Source organism: Bombina bombina, chromosome 6 (assembly GCF_027579735.1).
Source record: "Bombina bombina isolate aBomBom1 chromosome 6, aBomBom1.pri, whole genome shotgun sequence".
Classification (NCBI taxonomy): Eukaryota; Metazoa; Chordata; class Amphibia; order Anura; family Bombinatoridae; genus Bombina; species Bombina bombina.
In genome coordinates this window covers 861,320,148-861,333,944 of record NC_069504.1, presented here as the reverse complement: position 1 = coordinate 861,333,944, position 13,797 = coordinate 861,320,148, and the positions used below count along the sequence as shown (strand labels likewise).

The following is a 13,797-nucleotide window of genomic DNA, read 5'->3' as shown; positions in this document are numbered from 1 at the left end:
AATCTAATGCAATGGGATTAAACACATAATTAAAGTCAGCTCCAGAGCAGCAATGCACTACTGGGCACTAGATTACCTCATCTGATGAGCCAATGACACGAGACGTGAGGAGTTGCCAGCTAGCTCCCAGTAGAGTAGGGTATGTACATATATTCTTTTCAACAAAGGCTAAAAAGAGAACAAAGTAAATTTGACAAAAAGAATTGAATTTAAAAGAATCTTAAAATGACATGCTCTATCTGAATCATTTTATTTTTGGTTTTCCTTGCCCTTTAAAAGGACATACATCTTTACTGGTGTGGGTGTGAATCAAAGGCTATTATTGCTAATATCATTTCCCTGCCTGCTTTTGTTTTTCTTGCTCTTATTTCCTTTTATTCTGATGTTTTTCTCATAATGTCCTTTGTTTTCTCACACTCAGGTACTGTCTCTTACAATCTATCAAACGGTGTCAGGTGCAGAAGGACAGCCTGATCCGCAGTGGGAAGAAACTTGCCTATCAGGGCAGAGTGAAAGATGAACCTGCATATTACTGCAATGAATGTGATGTAAGTCTTGAGATGTTTTAAAGGACGGTTGCTTAAAGGGACACTAAACCCAACATTTTTCTTTCATGATTCAAATAAAGAATACAATTTTAAACATTCAAATTTACTTCTATAATCTATTTTGCTTCATTCTTTAGATATCCTTTTTTGAAGAAAGAGCAATGCACACTGGTGAACCTTTCACATGAGGCATCTATGTGGTGCCACCAATCAGCAGCTACTGAGCCTGTCTAGATATGCTTTCAAGCTAATTATATCAAGAGAAAGAATCAAATTAGATAATAGAAGTAAATTAGAAAGCTTTTTAAAATCACAGGCTCTTTCTAAATCATGAAAGAAAAAAATATGACTTTCATGTCTCTTTAAATAGATTGAGCTAGATTACTAGTGGAGCTCAATCGATAGTGCATGATGTGTTATCTTTTGCACAACCACAAGCAAAGTATAAAGCTGCTACGTCAAGTAGATGGTGTTTTAATGCGCTAGTAGTAGAGCGCCCTGGACTATCGTTTCCGCAATAATAAAATAACTTTGGATCTGTAATATGAGCAATAACGCTAATATTTTTGTGCTCCACTTGTAATCTAGGCTGTTATTTGTATCTTAACACATTACACCATTTTAATCTTGGTTTGCTTAAATGGTTTTGGTTATAGAAGAACTTACGGTCATTACACTTAAATGGGTAATTTGCTCTCTCCACCACCCAAACATCTTGCTATCTCCCATTTAGTTTTCCCTGCCCATAGCCAGTGAAATTTAAAATCAAAGCAAGAGCACAAATCTGGAAAAGAAGCTAAGAGATCTTAAGAGAGTAAAGGAAGAAAAGAGGGAGAATTTGGAGGAAGGAGATTGGGTGTTGTTCCCTCCCCACACAAAAAAATTATCTTAAATTAAGAATATAATAATAATAATAGTGCTCTGTCTGGATCCTTCTGGGGTGATTGACAACCCCTGCTCTTGCGCAGTTGTTTGCATGAGAGCAAGGAGCAGTGCTGCATGAGCAGCTGTTTGGGCAATGATAAATGTGAGTACGATGCTGCACACTTGCTCCAATCACAGGCAGACAGGTTGGAATTTTGTCTGCCCAGGCAAATGGAGTCAATAGTGGTCAAAATAAAATGTTCGCTGTATTACAAAAATGCTTTTATTAAAAGCGATCAAACACACACATGCTGCTTATGACTCTTGCGTCTTTATTAAAACACTGCACCTGCTCAGAGAGCCAGTGGTGGCGTGTTAGTGATAGTGTCAGTGTTAGTGTCAGTGATAACTCATTTTACATCTTGTAAGCCCACACTGATGCTCTGTATTATATATTAGAGCAGAATTTAACTTTTGACAATTGACTGCTTCTTCACATTTAGAAGGAACACAGTACCTTTTTATTATTATTATTTTTTTTGAAGTGACTTTTTAATAAACATTAAAAAAAATTTCAGAACATCCTAAGTTGTTTAAAGGGACACTAAATAAATTTCATACACCTCCCTCTAATTATGGAACCTAGGTTTAAAGTGAATGTACAGTTGAATGAATGAGTGCCCGGTTTTTAAAAACTCTTATTAAAAACAGGGGCACTTTCATTCATTAAACTTTACATTGCAGTGTTTTTTAAAAAAAAATACTTACCTTTTCTTTAGGAAACCCAGCCAGGCGATCCTCTTCCTGCAACTCCTCTGTACTTAGCACTTCAATGACAAAACCGGCTTCCTCCAATCAAGGCGTGGTCTCACGAGATGGACGTTCTGGGTGCACGCCGTGATTGGAGGAAAACCGTTTCGTCATTGTGAGGTAAGTACAAGGGAGCTGCGGGCAGAGGATCGCGGTCTGTGTTTGCTAAAGAAAAAGGTACATTTTTAAAGAAAAAACTGCTGCAATGTAAAGTTTAATGAATTAAAGTGCCACTCATCAGGCACTCATTCATTCAACTTTACATTCACTTTAACTGTAGGTATCTGATGAAGGGTTACGGCGCATGTGTAAACACATCGGCACGGGAATGCAGTAAAAGTTAGATTTCATCATGGCTGCACCCATAATTAGAGGTAGGAAATAACCTAAATAATATGCTTATAAAATGTATTTTGTGTTTAATGTCCCTTTAAAGGGATATGAAACCTAAGAATTTTATTTTGTGATCCAGACAAAGGATACCATTTTTAAAAAGTTTCCAATTTACTTCTATTATCAGCTTTGCTTCGGTCCCATGATATTCTGTGTTAAAGAGATACCTAGGTAGGCATCTGGAGCACTACAAAGCAGATTATAGTGCTGCCATCTAGTGCTCTTGCAAATGGATAACATTCTTGCAAAACTGCTGCCATATAGTGCTCCAGAAATGGACTGGCTCCTAAGTATACATCCCTGTTTTTCAACAAAATATAATAAGAGAACGAAGAAAAATTGATAATATGTGTAAATTAAAGGACCAGTCAACACAGTAGATTTGCATAATCAACAAATGCAAGATAACAAGACAATGCAATAGCACTTAGTCTGAACTTTAAACGAGTAGTAGATTTTTTTTCTGACAATTTCTAAAGTTATGTCTTTTTCCACTCCCCCTGTACCATGTGACAGCCATCAGCCATTCACAAATGCATACACGTACCATGTGACAGCCATCAGCCATTCACAAATGCATACACGCTTATCCTTGCACATGCTCAGTAGGAGCTGGTGACTCAAAAAGTTTAAATATAAAAAGACTGTGCACATTTAGTTAATGGAAGTAAATTGGAAAGTTGTTTAAAATGGCATGCTCTATCTGAATAATGAAAGTTTAATTTTGATTGAGTGTCCCTTTAAGACGTTGTTTAAACTCACATGCATACTCAAAGGGTATGAAACAAAAACATTTTCTTTCATGATTCAGATAAAGTCTAAACAGGTCACAGTTTTAAGCCTAACAAGTAGTCCTACAGCAAATATAAATTCCTGAAACTTATACCTATTTATCCAGTATTTCACCAGCATTCGCAATCTAGGACCGGTCCTGCCTTCTAAAGATAACCAAATGTAAACAAGAGAGGCAAAAGCAAATGATAAGACATAATGACGAACAACAGATCATGGAAGTCATCCAATAGTTTGCATTTGTTTCAAGAATAAGCTACAAAACAATCGTTTTACACAAATAGACAGAAGTTATGGGGGGGGGGGGATATATCACTAGCGAATCAGTGTTTAAAGTCTCAAGTAGCTAAACAAATATTCCTACTGCATTCATTTTCTATTGGTTTCTGATTGTAGCTATATAGGAAAGATGGAAAACTGGAAAGATAATGAAGTAGCAGATAATATATTTAAGGATATAAACCAAAGTAAAGATTGGCACGTGCAAAGGAAGTGCCTTATGGATATCATCTTATAAGGTTCATTGTAAATCTGTCAAACTAAGCATCAGTTGTGATGAACTATTGATCCCTTATCTGTCGCACAACTTGCTTGTAAACAGATCAAGCCCATCCAAGTTATACCACGGCGCCAGTCTCAAGAGTACAGACACAGTACACAATTGTATAAGAAGTTTGTTGTTGCTACATACATAAGTTATACTATACACTACTTTTTTGCTTAGAGTGATTCTTAAATGAGGGTCAGTAAAGTCTATATTAAAGGGACAGTTCACCCAAAAAATATCTCCCCTTTAAATTATTCCCATTGATCGTTTTTACCTGCTAGAGTGTATTAAATTGTTTACAAGTTGCTCCTTTACTCCTATTTCAGCATTTGAAATAGCTGATTTAGCCTGTGGTATAGCCACCTATACTGAAAGTTTTGATACTGGAGTATATGCTATTGTAAACACAGCCAGCAGAAGAAATTACACTCTCAGTGGGATGCAGGATAGTTAAGTAATGAAATAATTGTCCATTGTTCTCTCTATGTATTGAGCTTTGGTGTTCCAGCCAAATAAAAGATAAGGAAGCAAGTGTGTGTACACAAAGTTATAACATAATGAGATCTGATATTACCTTTAAGTTTAACCCATTGTAATAGGCTGTGGTTTCAAAGCACTAAATCAGCTACTTCATATACACAAATAAGCATGAAAATGCAATTTCTCAAATATTTTATATTCTGCAGTTGGTATAACAAGTTATTTAAAATACATTAATGGAAAAACAATTTTACAGTGTACTGTCCCTTTAAGGGCTAGATTACAAGTGTAGCACTAATTTATTGCTAGCCCACAAACGAGCTTAGTGCTCATAAAATGAACCATATTATGTAGCATATTAAAAAATAAAATTAAAAAAAATCAGTTTTTGGTGGCTAAAGTTTGCAGCTGTGGGGTGTTTGGGTGGAAAAAAAAGACACTGAAAAGCACCTTTACATTGCAGTCTTTGGGGGGACTGTGTGTTCCTAGTAAATACATATGTATTTGCTTACATACATATATATATATATATATATATATATATATATATATACATACATATTAACAACATATTTATATGTATAAATTCATATACATATATTTTTATATTTGCTGCGCGACTTACCCCCTTTGCTGTGCTAGTTCTTATGCCGTGTCAGAGCATGAGAATGAGACACCCATTGGACCCTACGGAAATGCAATCTCATGAGCGCAATGCTTCCGTGCAATGTGAACGCAAAGTTGTGCTCGCATTGCACCTCATTTGTAATACCAGCGCACATTTGCACAAATATCGCTTTTGCAGAAGCGATATTTTGCACTCAACTTATAATCTGGTCCTAAATGTTCTTGATTCAGATAGAGCATGCAATGTTAAAGGGGACAGTAAGGTCATAATTAGACATTCATGATTCAGACAGAGCATACAATTTTAAATAACTTTCTAATTTATTTATATTACTTAATTTACTTCCTTCTCTTGATATCCTTTGATGAAGGGTTTATCTAGGTAAGCTCATGAGCAGCAAAGCACCTATGTGCTAGCTGATGATTGGTGGCTGCATATATTATTATTATTATTATTATCATTATTATACTTTTATGTATGAAGCGCCAACATATTCCGCAGCGCTGTCCATGGGTACAATTCATTTAAATAAAACAATAATATAAAACGTCTAAGAGACCGGGAAAAATTTACAAACGCATACAGGAGGAATTGAGGGCCCTATTCCTGTGGGAACTTACGATCTAGAAGTACCGATTGTCATTGGCTCACCACGTGTTCAGTTAGCATCCAGTAGAGCATTGCTCCTTCAACAAATGATACCAAGAGAATAAAGCACATTTTATAATAGAAGTAAACTGGAAAGTTGTTTAAAATTGTATGTTCTACCTAAATCATGAAATATTTTTTTTGGGGTTTCATGTCCCTTTAAACAACTTTCCAGTTTACTCCTATTATAAAATTGGCTTAGTTCTCTTGGTATTCTGTGTTAAAGAGTAAACTAAGGTGAGCTCAGGAGCGTGCACATGTTTTGTATAACCAATTCTATACTGAGAACACTTTTTGTTGTTTGTTTGCTTGTAAGTCAGTGGGAATTCTACCTATCAGCCAGTGAGCAGTCAGTCCTTGCATGAAATAAATGTTTAGAGTTTGCTGTTACTTTTTTTCCTAAATATCCTCTTTTGAACAATTTCCTTTTTTCTTATTTGTATTTTTTTAAGCCTAATACTCAATTTAAAGTGGCAGAATATTTTCTTTAATTTCTCTGTCCATTTAAGATAAAATGAACAATGTAACCGACATGAAACTGACACCACTTATAATTTTTCTCTATTTTAGGTTGAAGTTTTTAACATCCTGTTTGTAACGAGCGAGAGTGGCGGCAAGAACACTTACCTGGTACACTGTGAGAGCTGTGCTCGCACTGCCAGCAATGGCACCAATAACGTGGTTATCCTCGAGCAGTATAAGATGGAAGAACTTATGCACCTATACGACAACTTCAACCTGGTAAGCAAAATAGGTCATTGGTGGCTTAAAGAAATATGAAACACAAAACTTTTCTTTTGCGATTTAGATCGAGCATACAATTTAAAAATAAATAAATTCCAATTATACTTCTATTATTCAATTTGCTTTGTTTCCATTGTCATTTTTGTTAAAGAGATACCTAGGTAGGTAATACATGGCAGGAAATAGTGCTGTCATCCAGTGGTCTTGCAAATAAATAACATTATTGCAAAACTTCTCCCATATAGTGCTCAAGACACGTGCACGCTCCTGATTTTACTTCCCTGCTTTCCAACAAAAGATGCCATGAAAAATGCTAATAAAGTTTGCTAAAAAAAAAATATGTCTCTTGCATTCCTAAAAAAAAAAATGTCGCAAAGATTTACATCTTCAGTGAACTCTGAGTCCTCTCCGTAAAGGTAGAAATAATGCAAAGGTGTAAGTGGCTAATACACTTGGCAACTGAAAGGTTATTTCCAGCTTGTAGATGGTTAAAAAGTTGCTTAAAGGGACATAAAAATGTATGCCGCCGTACCATTTTGAGCAACTTTTCAATATATTTGTATTTTTAAAAATGCTGATATTTAATTTTCTCTCTTATGATCAGTTCCTTTTCTACACTTCTAAAAACAGCCATTGATTAATGTGCATTCACTGTGAACAGGCAAATATATATCTGGTGTGTATTATGCACTAATCAGAGGCTCGTTCTGCTTTAAGATTGGCATTGGGGGGAGTGTAAAAAGTGTCAAACTAAAATCAGTTATATATCAGTATTTTTCTAAATGCAGTTATATTATAAACTTGCTTAAAAGATTATACTGGGTATTTTGCTATTTTATATCTCTTTTGAATATTGTAAAGAAAATTGTATTAAACAGGATATGGCAAGATAAATTGTATGAAGTTGGTTCTTTATGTGACCATTTTAACACTTCTTTCTTTTTTAGGCACCACCCCCAAGCACCCGGTGAGACTTCTCCCCCTCCTCTGCTGTTCCCACAGCCGTCTCTCCCCCCTCTCCCACCCATCATTGAGCCTGCCAATCAAACTACTCCCTCCTACCTCTTGTGCGAGGTAGAGGTCGAGCGGTGCTATACATCACGCCAACTGAAGAGAGAACATTGGAAAGAAGGGGAGGGGAGTCGATCATGGAAACTCTTGTCTTGCTTTCCAGCCAATTGCAGGCCTTGTTTACACAATTCCCGCCTCCTGCGGGAACAGCCAATCAGGATGCAGGATTCCATGTATCGACATTGATAATTTTATTATTAATATTATTATTTTGTTTTTGTAATTTTATCAGGAATATTTATTCTGAAATCTTGAATTTGTGACTCTCGGGGAGGGGGCTGTATTTTATTTTATTTTTGGGAGGGGGCTGTATTACTTTGTGGGGTATTTTGTGTGGGAATATTTTTGTGGTGGGTGGGGACACTGCGTGGATTTTATTTTTTAAAAAAATTTAAATTAATTTTAAAGTGGTGCTCTGCTTTTGAATCTCGAGTATGGGCAAGAAGTGGGCTCCAGTGGCCCACTCTCTTTGGGGAGTAGCATGTGATGCTCACAAAGCTTCAGAAAATGGGGCGTCAAATTGCGTCTGTGTGGGACCACCCGTCCTGTAAATGATTGAGAGAGGGTTGCATGTAAGGTGTGGAAATATACCACACAGTTTTTGCCTGCTGTGAGATATGGAATTTGGTGGAGGAGGCAAGAAAAGATTAACTTTGCTTTTTGATCATGGTCTCTCTTGCCTTGAAAAAATACCAGGGTCTCACATTGATAGATGTGCACTTCATCTGCAAAAGTTTTTTGTTTTTTTTTCTTTTGGGTAGGTCACATTTTGGCATTTTTTACACTGTAGTGATAAGTGGAGTTATCATAAGTCATGCCAGGGACCTCATATTCTGTTGGGATGTGAAAGTGTTTTTTAGTGGATGCTTAAGGGGTCCCACAGCCAGCAATGAAATGATGTGAGCTTACCTCTCCCCATGTTGTGTTCATTGAGTGAGATACGGGTTTTTATATCTATAGATATCTATTCAATGCGAACTTAATCCCTTTTAAAGTTTCCTGGGATTTTCACCCCATTTCCTGGTCTCTGTAATATAGAAATTTATAAATATAAATATATATATATATATATAGATTGGTTTAACTTGTCCCTTGAAATTTCCAATGTGCTGGTCTGCTTCGTTGTCTAGTTTTCTCATCCTGTCCTTACGTCTTCTGTCGAACTTCTTATTTCTGTCTCTCCTCTCTTTGTCATTCCATCCTCCTCAGAAGTGATTGCCTCCCTTTGCATCTCATTGTACACGTAAGCCTCTTCCATGTCTGTTCACCTATTCTCCCTCTCTGGATGTCTGCTTTTCACTCTCTTTCGGGATAAGTTATCACCAATTATCCCTTTGCAAACGTTTTCGTAAAAGCCGCCTCAAAGCTTTTTTTAAAAAAAAAAAAAAAAATTGAAACGGGCAGTTCACTCACACACACATATAAATTCACAACCTGTCTCTGCCTCCATATATATGTAACAAATACACACAAAATTTTAACTGAACCAAATTTAATAGTAAGTTGAATCAACATAAATTACTTTAATATATATAGATATATTGTATTACAAAATCCTGTTGTCTTAAGTGTAAATATACAGTATACTTCCAAAGTATAACCCATATTATATTTCAATATAACCACATATGATGGTGCAAGATAGAGATGCTGGCTATTTAACCTGTTCTCCATCCATTCAGCAGATGGAGATAGGTTTTGGCAGATTTCTATTCTACCTGGAATTACAGTTTTCATTCAGGACAACTATAAAAACTGCAACACTTCAAAAGGACATTCAACTCAAAATATAACTCATCAGAAATCTTGTGCATAGAAACACTCACACAAATACATTATATTGGATTTATTTTTCCCACTTTTCCTGTAATTTCAATTAAAAAAATGTTTTTTTATACTGTCTCCAGAGAAGATAGAGAGTATCCAACAGGATAAGGAACCCTCACAATGCAAAATTCTGCACAATGATTCGTGTAGGAACCCATTTATGCCTGACCATAGTTGATCACAGCAAAAGACCAGATAAATACTCTTGAAGGCTATGTCCCTGGACAAATGTAACTTTTTTAACAAAGCAACCAATTTTGAAACATTTATTCTGTATAGAGATATTTCGCAATGCAGTACCCAATTACTGATATATTCCATGTGTGTATATAATACTTTAGTATCACTTTACATTAAAAAAAATAATAACTTTGGCTTCAAAACTCACTTTGCACCATTATTTATTGCATTTCCAAACCTTTTTTTTTATGCCTCAGCATTATATGCTAAAACCAGTATGTCTGTACATCTGTATCTAAAACACATATTTTCTCTAAAATTTAGAAAAATTAGCATATGCTGCACTTTACAGATCATCATCTATACACACATCCATATAAATGTACATTGTATATAAATATATATAAATGGATATATGGAAATGAAAATCCTTAGTGGGCATTTCCCTACCTTTAATTAGCAAATAATTACCCATTGTTCATTTGTCTGACTGTCTATTTACCAGCTTTGCGGGTGTGACAGTGCAAGAAATTGTGCATGTACACCAGCTTACTGATTTTTCACTTACCGATTTGTAAATAGAAAACCCTGCACACACACGCAGAGAGATTAGTATATACTGTAAATGTGTACAGCTAAAATAAATGCATTTAATATGGTGCAGGCACTTAAAAGGTGCACTCTGAAAGTGAATTAATAGAGCACATATAATTTATAGTTATTCATTGTGCAGGCACCTCGGGGGAGTGTCTGAATACACAGATTTTAGAATTCAAACTGTTTTCAGTCTCCGCACCTTAAACCACAATTCTCTCAAAAACTTTATCCTACAAACCTTGTGTGAGCGATCTGTCCTTTTTTTATTAGGCAGCTTTTCAGTGGTCTAGTTTGAGTAAAAAGAGACTTTAATAAAGGGGGAGAAAATTCACTGAGGGTTAACCAACCCCTACATAAATCTATTTGCATTGCTTTATTTATTATGTTCAGCGTTTTTTTTTCTTATAATTTAGGAGTTTGGGGTGATATGTTTTGTGTACTTTTTTCTTGAATTTGTAGGGTAAATATTTCTCTTTTTATGGTGCTATGTTTCCTACAATTTTGTAAGGTCTTTTAATATGGTGGAGGGGGTAGTTGGTTTTAACTACAAGGGATGGTTTTTATTTGCAGCTCTAGAGGGAAGGGAGGCATGGTGTAAAGAGTGGTAAAGCTCTGAAGATTTATTGCAGGAGGGGGGTTAAGGGTGCAAATGGTCTGCAGGTCACCGGTGCTAATGACTCCTTCCTGCAATGATCACAGAGCATTGCCTCCCTTCCCCAAAACCTGATATCTGGTGCTAAACAATTATCAAGGTTTGATGTTAATTTCTTGACTATTTAATTATTATTTTTTTAACAAGATGTGAAGCTATCCCTCTCATTCCCAATTCGCTGCTCTGTGGGGTTACCGCTGCATTTCATTTACAAATGTTTGTGAAACTATGCGTCATTCTCTTCATATGTTTAAATGCAAAATGTTTGTTTGTTTGGGTCTATTTTATGTATTATGAGGGCTTTCTTACTATGGCACAGTCAAGCCCACTTCATGGTTGGCTCTTTTTGAGAGAAGTGGTAGGACCTTTTGTTCACACTCTCTAGTTTCAATAAGCAGTTTAACCAGCGGAGCAAACGTTTTATTTGAAGACGTGCAAATGGGATGACGGACTCTCTCGTTTTATACAGTTTGTGTAGAAAGCCCTTTGTATTACAGCATCTATGGTTAAATGGACACTATAAATACTATATGCCTCAAATCTACTTATTCCATAAAATCTTCCTGAAAACCCTAAACCACTCTGACTAGCAATGTGTCCCCTCAGTCAGCGAACAGGAACAGAGCCCCACCCCAGACTTTCACAGTCAAGCATTCTCCCACTCTTTTTCCTCCTTCCCTCCCTTTCTACTCTCCATTATTAAACACAATTCAAACTTTCTTATTTTTAACTGAGCCAGCGATTTTTTGCCTTTTTTTGTGAATTTGTGATATTAATAAATCTGATAAAGATTTTGATACAAAAGTGTTTTTCTTGTGTATTTTTATCTTTTTCATTCAGGCATTTAAAATGTTTTGTTCTGCTTAATTTTAAATCATTTATAAGGCTTATAGTCTATTCTTGAAATACAAGATCATTGTAATTGGCGGGGATGAAAACTGTGTTTTTATCAATGTAGCTCATATCTTGTACAGACTGACAATCACTGTTTAATAGATAAGTAGAGAATAACACAGAAACTGAATTACATAAGAAACACAGTAACCGATATAAAGACTCAAGGCCAACTATTATACTAAATCTTCAGATGCGTTGCTAGAACTCACTGGTCTTCCAACAACATCTACATTTTATTGCTGTGACATTTCAGATATGACTCCCCTTCCTTAAACAGTACAAAAGTGAAACATACTTCAATATAGACTGTGTAGAACCCAAGCCAACAGCAATAATATTTACAATTTGTTTGAAGACCAGTGAGTCAGACGTGATTTGTTTTGAGATATATATGTGTGTGTGCACGTGTGTATATGTGTGTGTGAGTATGTACGTATCATAGGCGTGCACAGCAGATTTCATTATAGTGTGCACCCGGGGATTTTTAATGTTTTTTTTTAAGATTTAATACATGAAAGGGGCATTCATTTTAATCCATTATATTGGGGTGGAAACAAAGCAAATTTTATGTAAAACAAAGCAAATGTTATGTGAAATATAAACATTTCCTAGTAGTGATTGCCAGGCTCACATAATTCGTATATATCTATAACCAGATAACTCAAAGCCTCTACATTCCTGAAACATTGGCCTCACACAAACTGCTGTGCACTGGCGAGGGAGACAGTAACTGCCAGGGGCACTAAGACATTGCCTCCTGGTGCTGATGAAGCTGCTAACACTAAAAATTGTGCATGGCATGGAAATTACAATTACCGCCATGCACAAATTAAAGCTCAATAGCAATGGGTTAATATTTCCCTGGTCTAGTGGGTGGTAAAGGCCTGACTCCTGACTACAGTGACCCTTGTATGTCACCCCCTGATGGTGACCCTGGGGCAAGGTTGCTGTTAACTGCTATATTACAATGTAATACAGTAACTGCCGGGATCAATAGTAATGTTTTGGTCATAGGGGTAGTTACACTTGATTTTTTCTAATGTTCTCTTCACTGGAGTTAAAGGGACAGTTCACCCAAACATTTTCTCCCCTTTAAATTGTTCCAAATGATTCATTTTACCTGCTGGAGTGTTTTAAATTGTTTACAAGTAGCTCCTTTACCCCTATTTTGGCATTTGAAATGCTGATTTAACCTGTGGTATCCAAACCTATACTGAAAGTTTTTATACTGGAGTATATTCTATTGAATAGCCTAAGTAAACACAGCCAGCAGAAGAGATTACACTCTCAGTGGGATGCAGGATAGTTAAGTAATAAAAACATAATTTATGTAAGAACTTACCTGATAAATTCATTTCTTTCATATTAGCAAGAGTCCATGAGCTAGTGACATATGGGATATACATTCCTACCAGGAGGGGCAAAGTTTCCCAAACCTCAAAATGCCTACAAATACACCCCTCACCACACCCACAAATCAGTTTAACGAATAACCAAGAAGTGGGGTGATAAGAAAAAAGTGCGAAAGCATATAAAATAAGGAATTGGAATAATTGTGCTTTATACAAAAAAATCATAACCACCACAAAAAAGGGTGGGCCTCATGGACTCTTGCTAATATGAAAGAAATGAATTTATCAGGTAAGTTCTTACATAAATTATGTTTTCTTTCATGTAATTAGCAAGAGTCCATGAGCTAGTGACATATGGGATAATGACTACCCAAGATGTGGATCTTTCCACGCAAGAGTCACTAGAGAGGGAGGGATAAAATAAAGACAGCCAATTCCTGCTGAAAATAATCCACACCCAAAATAAAGTTTAATGAAAAACATAAACAGAAGATTCAAACTGAAACCGCTGCCTGAAGTACTTTTCTACCAAAAACTGCTTCAGAAGAAGAAAATACATCAAAATGGTAGAATTTAGTAAAAGTATGCAAAGAGGACCAAGTTGCTGCTTTGCAAATCTGATCAACCGAAGCTTCATTCCTAAACGCCCAGGAAGTAGAAACTGACCTAGTAGAATGAGCTGTAATCCTTTGAGGCGGAGTTTTACCCGACTCGACATAGGCATGATGAATTAAAGATTTCAACCAAGATGCCAAAGAAATGGCAGA

At 36.0% G+C, this 13,797-nt stretch overlaps 1 protein-coding gene across 7 annotated transcripts in view; it reads left to right on the top strand.

The window, feature by feature from the left end:
• Nucleotides 1-11,585, top strand: part of KDM6B (lysine demethylase 6B) — a 459,620-nt gene extending 448,035 nt beyond the window's left edge. For all 7 annotated transcript variants that reach the window (XM_053718307.1, XM_053718310.1, XM_053718306.1 and 4 more), the window contains 3 exons: nucleotides 422-548; nucleotides 6,281-6,451; nucleotides 7,402-11,585. In XM_053718307.1, coding sequence (XP_053574282.1) covers nucleotides 422-548; nucleotides 6,281-6,451; nucleotides 7,402-7,425 — 322 coding nt within the window. In that variant the 3' untranslated portion in view covers nucleotides 7,426-11,585. The remainder of the gene's footprint in view (nucleotides 1-421; nucleotides 549-6,280; nucleotides 6,452-7,401) is intronic.
• The last annotated feature ends 2,212 nt before the right edge of the window (nucleotides 11,586-13,797 follow it).